The following is a 13,079-nucleotide window of genomic DNA, read 5'->3' as shown; positions in this document are numbered from 1 at the left end:
CCCTCCCCCGTTTATGCTCTGTCTCTCTCTGTCCCCAAAATAAATAAACGTTGAAAAAAAAATTAAAAAAAAAGAATACTGCACACACACACAAGATATATGTGTGTATGTGTGCGTGAGCATTTATTCAACACAAAATTACTTACTGTAGTCAATGACTGAGAACAGCTTAAATGTCTGTTAGCAGGGAAACAGTTAAAAGAATTTTACTAAATACCACAAAACTGATAAAGATGAAAGAAGGCAGGAAGAAAGGAAAGAAGAAAGGAAGGGAGGGATTTACATATGGCAGAATTCATTACTTTCTTTAAACCTCGTATGCTATTTGAAGTATGATTTTTATAATCTAAAAATATTTTTTATTTTTTAAATTTTTATTTATTGTTGAGACTGAGAGGGAGACAGAATCCAAAGCAGGCTCCAGACTCTTAGCTGTCAGCACAGAGCCCGATGCGGGCTTGAACCCACGGACCGTGAGATCATGATGGGAGCCGAAGTCAGATGCTTAACCAACTGAGCCACCCAGGTGTCCCTATAATCTATAAATATTTAAAATGTAACTATGAACATGCTAATTTCTTGGAAACCACTAGATATTTCCAAGGAGAAAAAATCATTTATGCCCTCAAAATCCACTTTTAAAATTCCTTCTTTCACTGTCCAATGGCAAGTCACTCCAGCAGCTGTTTTTTCTAATCCATTCAACAAGAACTCCCCAACACCTGCTAGACACCAGGCAGTGCATAATCTTCTTCCTTCCTTCCTTCCTTCCTTCCTTCCTTCCTTCCTTCCTCCCTCCCTCCCTCCCTCTTTCTTTTCTTTCTTTCTTTCTTTTTCTTTCTTTCTTTCTTTCTTTCTTTCTTTCTTTCTTTCTTTCTCTCTCTCTCTTTCTTTCTTTCTTTCTTTCTTTCTTTCTTTCAAGGGAAATAGAGAAAGCAGGAGAGGGGCAGAGGAAGATAGAGCATCCCAAACAAGGTCTGCATTCAGTGTGGAACGGGATGCAGGGTTCAATCCCAGGACTCTGGGATCATAACCTGAGCTGAAATCAGGAGTCTGAAGCTCAACCGCCTGAGTCCCCCAGGCGCCCCTAGTGGATATCCCTTTTAAAAATCACTCTGCATTTGCTACCTTTAGACTCCCAGTTTTCCTAATATTCTGAATAATATCTGCATATCTAATTTCAGTTTAAGTAAGTTTGTGACCCTGTTTGAGAATCTAATGAAGCCCAAAGACTTATTGCCTTTAGAAACCCTCAGGCACACACTTCTACGTGCAAACTGAGGGCGTTTGCTGATGCCTGGACCCAGGGATGAAGCCCCTGTATTTGACCAAAGGTTTTCACAACTATTCTCCTTGTTGAAGCCTCATGATCTTGTCCTCTATTTAACAAAAATACAATCAGGACTTTCTTGTCCCATGACAAAGGAATTCCTTAAAAGAGCAAGTCTAGAATTGGCATAGACTCAGGTAAGCACTTGTGGTCGAATGCTGTTGCCCTAGTTCTCTCTTCTCTATGTGTTTTCATAAAAATCGATAAGTAATTCCGGGAGCAATGCTGAACACAAAGATTAATGCAGGGAAAATAAGCCTTCCGTGCTTTTCCACAAAGTATTATAAATCTCAATTACATATTTTACAAATTAGTCTTTATGGTGGCTTTTTTGCAACTGCAATAAAAATGTACATTCTGCAATAAATCACAGTTATAGATACATAAAAACTTCCTATTTTCTACTCATTTGTAAAGTTTCCTTCTGATACCACATGCTGCAACATGAAATACAGTTTAACATCATTTAAACCTATGAATCAATTTTTAATAGCGTCATCAGCAAAGTTCAATTTACATCCACTGTGATTTGAGTGAAAGTAATTTTCTTTCATCTTATTTTATGGACATATTTAATATCAGATGCAATAGAAGACAAATTATAAAAGTAATAGAATGCCAATAGAAAAAAAACATAGGGGGAATTTTAAAGTAAAGCAAATCCTGTATTAGAACTGAAACATTAGACCTGTGTAGGTGGCTTTATGGGCAATTCCATTTCAGAAAGATATGGGGTAGTTTCGAGCACGGAACACTACCAGTGATGAAAATAACCACTGATGCTGTTTCTCATCAATATTAAATAAAACTGATTTATGACTCATGCAGGGTGCTGAGCCTGTATAGTATAGTCAATACCACCCAAAGTCAAATAAGGAAAATACCACATAGTGGGTAACGGCTAAAATGTATTTCCCATTGGAAAAAAAAAATACCAGTCTCCAATTCCAGTACCCATAATAGCCTTCTTTAGAAGTGACTCGGGAGTATATGAGAATCTGGCAGGTGATAGCCACCCTGCTTTAATTTTCTTCATTTTCTCTAAAGGTTCATTAATTTATTATCAAAAAAATTTTCAAAGATAATAAGTCATCACCTTAAATTTATATATATCCCAAATTTACATCTTAACTTCTGTGATGCTGATGACCTATAGTTTTCCTACCTAATATTGTAAGGAAGGCATATAAGTTTTATGATTTTATTAACAGAAAGGTCTAATAAGGTAAATGCTTCTTATGTCATATATCTAATAAAGGAATTAATTAATATGCATCTGCAAAATCACCTTAAAGAAACCTGTTGGTTAATTTGTAGTACGTAGAAAGCAAAATTAAATATCTGTATCTCAAAGGGAAAGAGAAAGTATATTCACATATGCAGAAGAAATTAATGCACTTAGCTATAAATTACATATAGTACGCACATAAATCACAATGTGGTCAAATTTTGAATTTCGCTCAGATCAGTGTGAACCTCATGGCCATATACCAAATAACATATTTTTGCTTGGTTTCAGTGTTCTCTCCCACATCTCTAGCCTAAATGTCTACTATCTCTTTTTGTATCAAAAGCATATTTACTGATTTTTGCTGCCATTGCTTTGAATCCTTGCACAAATGTTGATAGCTCAATAAATTATCTTGTAAAACGGCACTGCCTCCCACGTATATTCTTTCATACTTTAATTCTTACATAAAACTCACACTTATCATGCACTGACCCTGTCACAAAGTATGCAGGAGGCTAGATGCAAAGTCAGAGACCAGCCCTGAGTGGCCCTGTTTCCAGTGGACATCACCGTCAGCCTCCTTCACCTTTGTCCCTCTGTCCCAAAGACATGGTGGTGGGAGGAGAAGGCAGAATGTCTGGTGGGTTGTTGCCCTGGAGGACATGTCCCCTCCTTTATCATCATGAGACCCTCTCATGAGCCAGCTGTCCTGACAAGCCACGGGGAATGGTGGTTACCCATGGCCAACTTCACAGCTAACTCAGAGTCTGAAGTTCCAGAACACAGGCTTTGACCTCAGCACATGGGCAGCAAGACTTGGCTCCCAACTGTGGCCTGCAGGTGACTTTGGGCGAATCAGTTCTTTCTCATCTCATTCTCCTCACTTATCAATTGGGTATAATGACACCTTATGGATTTATTGGGAGGATGAAAAACACAATGAATAGAAAATCTTTTACCTAGTGCTAGAGATATATAAGTAATTGATAAATGAGTACTTGTGATAAGTAATGACAGTAATTGCAATAATGAAGATTGTGGGCAGCTAGTCACATAAGACCACAGTGTGTGCTTTATTGTACAGAAGGCGTAGGGGAAGCAGTCACCTCATGCAGTCCAGGTAGCATTAAAAGCATGTATAATTCAAATGTTTTTTTTCTATTATTTTCAGAACATTCGGTTTATAGTCTGATCTTGCTTATGGACTTCCTCTGTCTGATATAAACTGTCTCAATCAAGTTTAGTTTATCCTGGATTTTTACAAATTTGGGCTTTTGTGTTTTGTTCTTATGATTTTGAAGGCTAATGACAACAACAAAAAATGCCTGATATCTATCTACTACCTAAATGACTTGTCAGGATGAATTTTATATGTCATTTACTGGGTTCTTCTATCATAGCTACCCAGGTTTTGGTCGCTTTGATGCATATAAACATTGAATTATAAAGCTGGATCCCTTCAAATTTACATAATAAAAAATTAAAATAAATAAATAAGTTAAAGTGGACAACTTCTCTTCCCTTTTGGAAGCCAGACATCATGTAAATAGTCTGATCAGAACTTCATTCCAATTATGAGAAAACATCAGGTAGAACCAAACTGGGAAACATTCTACAAAATGACTGACCAGTGCTTCTGAAAAGTGTCAAGACTGTAAAGGCAAAGCTGACAAATTTACAGATTAGGAGAGATTAGAGAGTTAATGACTAAGTACGATGTGGCGTCCTGGGTAGGATTTTGAGATAGAAGAAGATCATCAGTGGATCAACTATGAAAGGTAATGGGATGTGCACCATAGTTAAAAGCATTGTGTTATGCTAATGTCTTAGCAGTGATAATGTAATACAGTTGTATAAGAAGTTACCATTCTGGGAACGTGGTGATGTGTCTATAGGAACTCTCTGTACTATTTTGTAACTTTTTTTTTATGTGAGTCTAAAATTAGTTCAAAGAACATTAGTTCAAAAAATTAAAGTAATAAGTAAAAATATATTTAAAAAAACACAACAAAAAATTCTGAACATGTTTTGTTTTTACCTGACTGTACAATGAATGGAGAGTTCAAACCTGAATAGATCTGTACTCATCTGCTATACCCAATTTCTTACATCTTTTGAAAGATCATGACAAGTAAATTGCCAGTTTAATGGCATTTGCTGTGATTTCCTTCCCACGTGTGATAGATTTGCTGTTGCTTTTTTCCCAACTGGCATATCACATCTGTTTGAATAGTTATCTTCTGTACCAGCATCCTACCAAAGGTGAGTGATACTAAACTTCTACTATAATATTAAGAATATAACTAAGCTTTGCAAGGTTTTTTTTTTCAGTTTTATTCTTAATGAAATACTGATCTGAAACGTAAAAAGTTTGAGGGATAAAGTAAGTTTTAGTGGGAGTATGTGAGTCACAAGAAGTGAGACTCTCCCTGTTTCAATGGGGAATTCTCTAGAACTCTGACCTTATTCACTCTGAGGCTCAGTTGCCCTCTCTGTAAAACTGTGTGGGTGAACCAAATGACTACTATCTTTTCCAGCTCAAAATTCCTCTAGTTTCATTTCAGTGCCATTACAGAAAACCACAGTGTCTCAGATTGAATCCCCACATGTTGACAAGCATGTGGTAACACAGAGGAACAGAGAGGCTGAAGGTGGGGCGAATACTCGGAACATGGAAGCAGGACACATTTTCCAAACAGGGTAAGCTGATGTGGTGTTTTGGTTTCACCTCTACGGTAGAGTTTTTGGGTGTCACCTGTCCCCAAACCTTTTCACCGTGTGCTGGCTCCCGACTTCCCCACACTCACTGCAATCACAAAATGTGAATGTTTGCTAAACAGATTCTGTGACCTCTAACTATGTCCTTCCAGGGGCGCCTGCTGGCTCAGTTGGTCAAGTGTTCAACTTCGGCTCAGGTCATGATCTCACAGTTTGTGGGTTTGAGCCCTGCACTGGGGCTCTGTGCTGACAGCTCGGAGCCTGGAGCCTGCTTCGGATTCTGGGTCTCCCTCTCTCTCTGCCCCTCTCCTGCTTGTGCTGTCTCTCTCTCTCTCTCTAAGAAATAAATAAACATTTAAAAAATAAATAAATATGTCCTTCCAATAATGTATATCCCTCAATAGGTCTGGAATGTGGGGAGCATGTGATGTCTCAAGTGCCTAGGTTAACATCCTACAGACGATGTACTAGTTGAGGGTTCTAAGAATGGGTTGTAAAAAAGGGACCCAGAAATAAAGATGGAAGGGTATTTGAATGAAAAAAAGGGACAGAAAAACCACCACCATTTCAGTCACCATTGGTACAGGGATTTATGGGAGGACAGAAAGTAAACCACTGAGTGCTGGGGACCATGCAGGAAATAGCATGGCTGTGGCTTCTGGCTCAGTGAGCCAAAGGATGCTTTTTTGAGGTCTATGGAAGGAGGGCCTGTTGGCACTCTGCTAAAGGACAGGGAGTGGCCCAGTCCAGGGTCACAAATTCAAATGCATAGGGATAAATAAAACTATAGGTGTAAGGCGTAATGAAACTATAGAAAATTCAATGGCCTAGGCTAAATATGGATAAGTTCCTAAAGAGGAAGCACAAAGGAAGGATATTTCTGAGGATAACAAGAGAATAATAATTGATTAATGAAGACCAAACGCCATCAAAACTTGGCCCTCTGGAATTTTGTTCATTGATTAGAGAGAGAGAAAATGCACGATATCAGTTAACAGGGACATAGCGCAAGGTGAACACTAGTCTCCCCACTTGCTCTAAAATCCTGAACAATCTAAATAGCAAACTACTACAGGCAGAAGGGAGTAATATAAACCACGGCTGTGTTAATCTGAAAGCATTGTTTTCTCCCCTCTCTTATTAAAGCTGCCTTTTTTGGGGTGCCTGGGTGGCTCAGTCGGTTAAGCAACCAACTCTTGATTTCGGCTCAGGTCATGATCTCATGGTTCGTGAGACTGACCCCCATGTCAGGCTCTGCGCTGAGAGTGTGGAGCCTGGTTGGGACTCTCTGTCTCTGTCTCTGTCTCTGTCTCTGTCTCTCTCTCTGCCCCTCCTCTGCTCACTCATTCTCTCTCAAAATAAATAAACTTAAAAACAAGTTGCCTTTTTTTCTCAAATACCACAGAGGTGCGTTCCTGTTTTGCCAATGCAGCTCTAATTTCTGGCTCACTCTGTGCTAAGTGTTCTAAGTGCTGTGTTTCAGTCCCTTCTCACATCAACGCTGTAAGGGAGGTCTATCCTTTATCCCACCTTACAGATGGGGATATTGAGGCACGAAGAGGTTAATTACTTCTCCAAGGTCACCATACTAGTATGTAGTAGAGCTGTGATCCAAACCCCAGGGCCATTATTTTGATTGTGAATTTTTTCTAAAGTAGTTATTTTTTACTTTGTAATTCATTCTTGTTCAACTACACATATACCTCCATTACATAAGTCATATGTAGCATAAGACAATATATTTCTTATTGCTGAGTATAAGGACACTAACATCACTACACTGCCTCCCTGGATTTTCTTCTCATCTCTTCTACACAGCCATAATTTGTAATATTTATATATTCTGTAAATCCTGAAGTTGTATTAGCTTTGTTTTTACACTGAGTAGATACTAGAGACTAGGCTCAAGACCTGTCATTCTTGATTGGCCGAATGTCTTCAAGAAGGATTAATGGAAAATGCAGTCTCTGAGTTCTTGTTTCTTCAATGGTAACCGAAACTAGTTTGACACGTTCTTTCTCTGAGGACTTTGTAAGCCCTGTGTCCTTGTATCCTGGACTTGAGTCCTGACAAAGTTTCAGTTCTCAACGATGGCTTCCCTTAGAACTGACTGGAGGCCCTGGGTTCCTCCCGGAGCTACACTTGTTTGAGTATTGCTTGGGAAAAAAAGAAAAAGAACTGACTTGATCATTTTTTTCTGGATGTGCATGGGATGCTTTCTTTAGCTCTGAATTCCAGCAACTTTAGTAAGAAATGCCTCAGCGTTGATTGTTCTATGATCATTTACTGCGACAGCTGTACCCTTTAAATCCATATATTTAGGTCGTCTTTTTCTGCAATTTTTAAAAATTATATCTCTTGGATTTTTTTTTCAGTTTTACACATACCTAAATGTGCATTTTTATAGATACGGTCCTCATTCTTTTTGATCATTCCTCATCTGTGAAGTCACTTTCAGAGGATCAGGTATTTGTCAGGCAGGAGAGAAAGGAAGTTTTTTCTAAGACAGGTGTGTGTGGGTGTATCAGTGCTGCTTCAGTCCAAGTGTTCACAATGGTGCATGAACATTTAGAACACACGCCGAGCTTCTAAAAACCATCTATGCCTTGGATCATCCCAAGGTTTTCATTTAACTGGGCTGAGAGTGGTGCTTGAGAAGTATTATGTTTTAAAAGCCTCCCCATGTCATCTTAAGGGCTAGCCAGATCGGGCCCTTGTCTTCATCGACAGGGAGCAGCAGCATCGGGCTCCTCCCCCAGACTGAGGATCTCATCTTCTTTATTTCTCTACTAAATGCTTGCAGGAACGAGAGCCTCCACTTTGAGATGTCACATGGAGTCCCAGAAAGTTCCCATGGTCAGCCACACACTGATGTCCTGACTCAAACAGAGAACTACTCTGCTCCTCTGGGAATATTCTTTATTTGAGAATGTCAGCATTCTGCTGGCTCTGCCTGAGATCCTCAGTTGCCAGAATCCTTTCAGGAAGTAATCTGTTAGACACCTGGTCTTCTGATGTGTGGTTTATTAGTGCCAGGTTTTCAGAGTCCTTAAATATGGAAACTGCATTTCTATTTCTCAGTCTTCTTGATATTTGATGACTTTAGAGATGCAAGGGTGTCTTTACAGTAATTTTACAGTTGAAGCTCTTTATAAATTTTCTACTTTAATGACTGGCTTTTCATGTATTTTAAAAAGTGAGTTTTTCAACATCATCAATTTTAACGAGACATAAAGCTACTTATAAATGAAATGTTATAAATGAGTTGAAATTCAATGTATTATATGACAATTTGATTAGTAAGAAGAGGAAATGTGCTCCTTTTTAATTAATCATGCTTACTTACATATAAAGTACATTGACCAAATTTATATGCACAATAAATCACCTAATTGTTTTAAATTCAACTGCAGGCAAAAAGAGATGATCATGTGTGCCTAGTAAAATAATTTCTTTTCCTCATTTTGGAGGAAAATTTTATTTTGTTTCCGTAAAACCTTTGAGATGATCTAAAATATCACAATTTGTGTATCTACAAAGATGCATAATATCAGAAAGTTAGTTAGCAATTCAGTCAAAGGTATAGCGACCATTTTAAACTTTTTGGGTTACAGTACAAAGTCAACATTTCATTATGTAACCATTAGTCATACAGTGGTGTTGAACTCAAGCATCATTTGAGAAAAAGAAGCAAACAGACCAAATTAAGCTTGTATAGAAAAGCAAGTCATGAGGAATAATGAATACTGCCAACAAAAGCAGACAAAACCAGGGGAAAGAACAACAAGAAAACAATTTAATTCTCTATTATGGCTCTATATCCTAACACAAACATGACTGGTTACCATCAAATTCAAAAGGACATATACTTTGTTCAGTCCATTAGTAAATATTTATAGAGCTCGGCCTTGTGCCAGGCCCTGAAGGCATGGAGATGAAAAGATGTACTTCCTGTTTTCAAGGAGCTTAAATCCTTGGGAGATAAATGTGCAAATAAACAGTAAGATTATTGCCTTAGTGGAGGCCTGCTGCCCCCGGGGCAGTTCTCTCCTAGAATCAGGCTTCTGAAGCCAATACGCTCTGTGAGAAAACTTGCCTTCTCAAAGAGAGTACTGCACAGTGGTTGAAGTCATTGTAAGTCACAGCGAAAAAAGCTGAATCAGCTTGACTATAATTCAGTATTCTGAGTTTAGGCACAATTGCTGCATTTAAAATGGCCAGGAAGTGATTTGATTTAGCAATATGATTCTATAGGAATAGAGATTTTTGTGCAAGGAGAGTCTAACTACTGAATGCTGGCCACCCTCCATCAAGACACGGGCACACCCAGTTAGCCCTTTAAAGAGTTAGAGGCTCTGATGAGCCCATTCTAGCTGTGCCCAAGGGGTCAGGATTCCTGGAACTCGGTCCACACGGCTTACCCAAAATATACATCCCATCTCCCAAACCACGCCTGTGATTTCCTGCTCATCCCTGAAAGTCATCAGCATAATCTGTAAAAGTCCTTATATCCAGGGGAAGGATATAAGATTGATTCCAAAGCCAGATAAGTTGAAGAGAGTACAGCAAATCGAAATGCCTTCACATCTGCTGGCTTCTAAATTTGGTGACGTAGGAAAGTGTACCATTGGCCAAAGGGGTGAACGATTACCCATCTAAACACAATGCTGGAAATACGCTCTGAGGGCATATTAAAAACATAAGAATACAAATTTAGGAACGTTATTTGCAAAACTCACTGTTTTAAAACTACCAACTATTTGTGGCTTTCAGCCCAAGTTCACTATTATACTCTATCTAAAAGCTTTAGCCTTGTGGTTTTTTAGTTCAGACAGCAGAAGAGTATTCCTCAATCAGTGCAAGATCTTCACATATTCTCTCTGAAATTCCAGCACCCAGCCCAGAGTTCATTATGCCATCCCGCATAACACCATCTGTGGGCTGCTGTGATGGAACACCAGGGTGAGAGGAAGATTTATCAGCTACTTTTCCTAATGTATAAAGACTGATTGGCTGTGTCTATAGCAGTGGCAATCCAGGGTTGACAGGAGCTCACGCTCTCTTGCCTGGCCATGACACCCCGCATTGTACAGCTGCTCGCGGAGTTATGAAACCGCACAAAAAGTCAGGAAGTAGATTTGGCTACCAAAGAAGCACAACCACCACACTGTTAAACACTGAGATTCTCTTAGGTCCTGGGTAAAAGTGTCTAGAACTCTCTTAAATGCACCTGGGCCTTGAAACTTGAAGGGAAAATTGTTGTTGTTGTTGTTGTTGTTGTTTCCAAATGATTCTGATAACAATTCCCTTAGGGACTGAACATTTGTGTTGCTTCCACCCCAAATTCATATGCTGAAGTCCTAACCCCCACTGAGATGGGATGGTGTTAGGAGATGGGGCCTTTGGAAAGTTAATTCAATTTAGATGAGATCTCTCCTGATGGGATTTTTTCCCTTACAAGAAGACGTCAGAGAGCTTTCTCCCTCTCCTTCTTCTTCCTTTCTTCCTACTCACTGTCTCTTTCTCTCTCTTTCCCTATCCTCACCACCAAATAAGAATACAGTGAGAAGACACCCATGTGTGAACCAAAGAAAGGGGCTTCACCAGAACCGACCATGCTGGCACCCTGACCTTGGACTTCCAGGCCCCAGACTAGAGGGAAATGGAGAAATGAAGTGATGTTATTTATGCTACCCAGTCTATGGTATTTTGTCATGGCAGCCTGAGCTAAGACAAGTTCTCAAAGCATAAAATAATTGTTTAGAATGCTTAGGTTTTTGTTTGTCTCAATAATGAAACATGCACCCCTTGCATGAAATGGTAATAAATGCAATGATATAAACTAAATGGCAGATGTTAAGTAATTTCATTACTGTATACAATGGCACATTTCAGGACTTAATAGCACAAGCCACAGATAAATGTATACATTTGAGCATATCATCATTTCCCATATGTCTATTATATAGTTGATGCATATTCATTAAGTATTTCATTAGCTATTTTCCATTCCAGGGTTACTTTCCAGTTTTCATGCACTCATCAATGACTACTACTTCAGTTATTTAAGACTTACCTTGCCTACTGGTTCACAGTTACAAGTGGAACAAAACCCAACCCTGCTTATCTTTCAGTCAACAAGCCCTGAACCTTGCTCAACAAACAGTTTTAAGTGCTGTAATTAGGAATCAAAATACTCTAAAATAAGGGATACTGAACCCTCTACAGACACTGATGAATATCCATATAAGCAGACTGTCTTTACAGACTGTAAGGCAGACTGTATCACAACCCAAGAAGAGCATTAAAATCTGTAGTTGTGTTTCTTAAATGCTATAGCCAGTCTCAACAGCAAACATCAGTTAAACAAGTATTCTCTCCATTTCATAAACATTTTAAAACAGAAACTGAAAATGTGTTTTAGTGGTAAGACAGACCTATCTCATTAAAGCCACTGTAGCCCAGCTCTTGCCTGCTAAGTCCCAGGTCTTCGAGGTCCATGCATTTAAATCCCGGGGGGCACTGGTAGCCTTCCTCCAGCTCTGGTGAGCAATGTGTATCTGGGATAGCTAAGCTATTCCAGGTTACATTTCTGTGAACAAATTATGAAAAGGTTAGCCAATTTGGACAATTGTAAATGTTGATTAAAACGAATAATGTAATCACCCTTCACTATTAGCTGTTGTATAGGGACCCAGATGTAAGATTCATGATTCATGAAGGGTGTTCATAGCATTAATGACATAGTGAGACATTCTCAAATGATCCCTGATTTGTCCTCACAATAGCTCTATATAAGAATACTATTACTATTATTGTTTTGGTCATTAAGGACCAAGACCCAGATAAGCAAAGGAAAGAAATCTGCTGTGAATTTTCAAGGAATGTTAACCTGCTTGGGACTTCCTTGTTGTTCACCAAATACTTACCCTACTGTGGGCACAAATTTTACTTGCCTACTTCTAACCAAACAGTAAATGATGACGATCATAGGATATCATCCTATGAGTAGCACAAATGACAGTCTTCTTCTGTGTTGGCAGATGTGCAGTTGAGAAAGGAATCCAGACAAATAACGTGGGATTGAAGGAACCAATGGAATGGTGTTGGAAAGAGAGAGATTATAGGGTGATTTGATGATAGCTCTAGGAACATGAAGGTCTTTTAGGTGGATGGTAATACATCCCTGTTTCATTGTTCTGGAGGGCAAGGTGGAGATTAAATTGATGTATGAGGATTTAGATAAGTAATAGCTTTCTTGGGAGCGAGTATGGGTCATTGCTGGAATGGTGATTGTGGAATCTCATTCTGGGCTGACCTTTAAAATGGGCCCTGAATAACTGCTCTCTGAGACAATTCACATGGCTTGTGCCCTGGCCAAAGTTTAGGCTAGACGATTTCACAAGCCTTTTAAATCCATGATTTTATTACAAGTCATTTCCCACTACCTCGATGTTTGTAAGCATTTCCTAAGTGGGGATGGACCTCAGGACAGTCTTAGCCCTCAGCTTACAGCCAAATTGAGGCAGATGTTTTGGGTCATATTTCTTCTTTAATACCTTCTTATATTCAATTGGCTGCTTCCTTCCCTGTGTATAATGTGTTTTCTCTAGAGTCTGACACTCAACGCTCTGCAATCCCTTCCCTGCTTGAGGCCACTGTGCACACACACAATTCACAGGTTTGCACATACATACCTGAGGCCTGCTGACACCTCACCAGCTCTGTTCAGTTGTAAACAAAGCTCTAAAATCCTCACCTGCATTTCAGACACCCCAAGTGCATTCCTTCAGGATTCTA

General features: G+C 39.1%; 1 protein-coding gene across 5 annotated transcripts in view; it reads right to left on the bottom strand.

Moving 5' to 3' along the window:
• Positions 1-13,079, bottom strand: part of NALCN (sodium leak channel, non-selective) — a 300,559-nt gene that overhangs the window by 252,688 nt on the left and 34,792 nt on the right. For 4 of the 5 annotated variants that reach the window (XM_040487132.1, XM_040487128.1, XM_040487129.1 and 1 more), the window contains one exon: positions 11,717-11,871. The exons of the other annotated variant lie outside the window; for it this stretch is intronic. In XM_040487132.1, the coding sequence (XP_040343066.1) occupies positions 11,717-11,871 (155 nt within the window). The remainder of the gene's footprint in view (positions 1-11,716; positions 11,872-13,079) is intronic. 5 annotated transcript variants of the gene reach the window in all.

This window comes from Herpailurus yagouaroundi, unplaced genomic scaffold (assembly GCF_014898765.1).
Source record: "Herpailurus yagouaroundi ecotype Mexico unplaced genomic scaffold, PumYag 164, whole genome shotgun sequence".
Lineage (NCBI taxonomy): Eukaryota > Metazoa > Chordata > Mammalia > Carnivora > Felidae > Herpailurus > Herpailurus yagouaroundi.
Note: the sequence above shows the minus strand (reverse complement) of the source record. Positions and strands in the feature narration are given on the sequence as shown.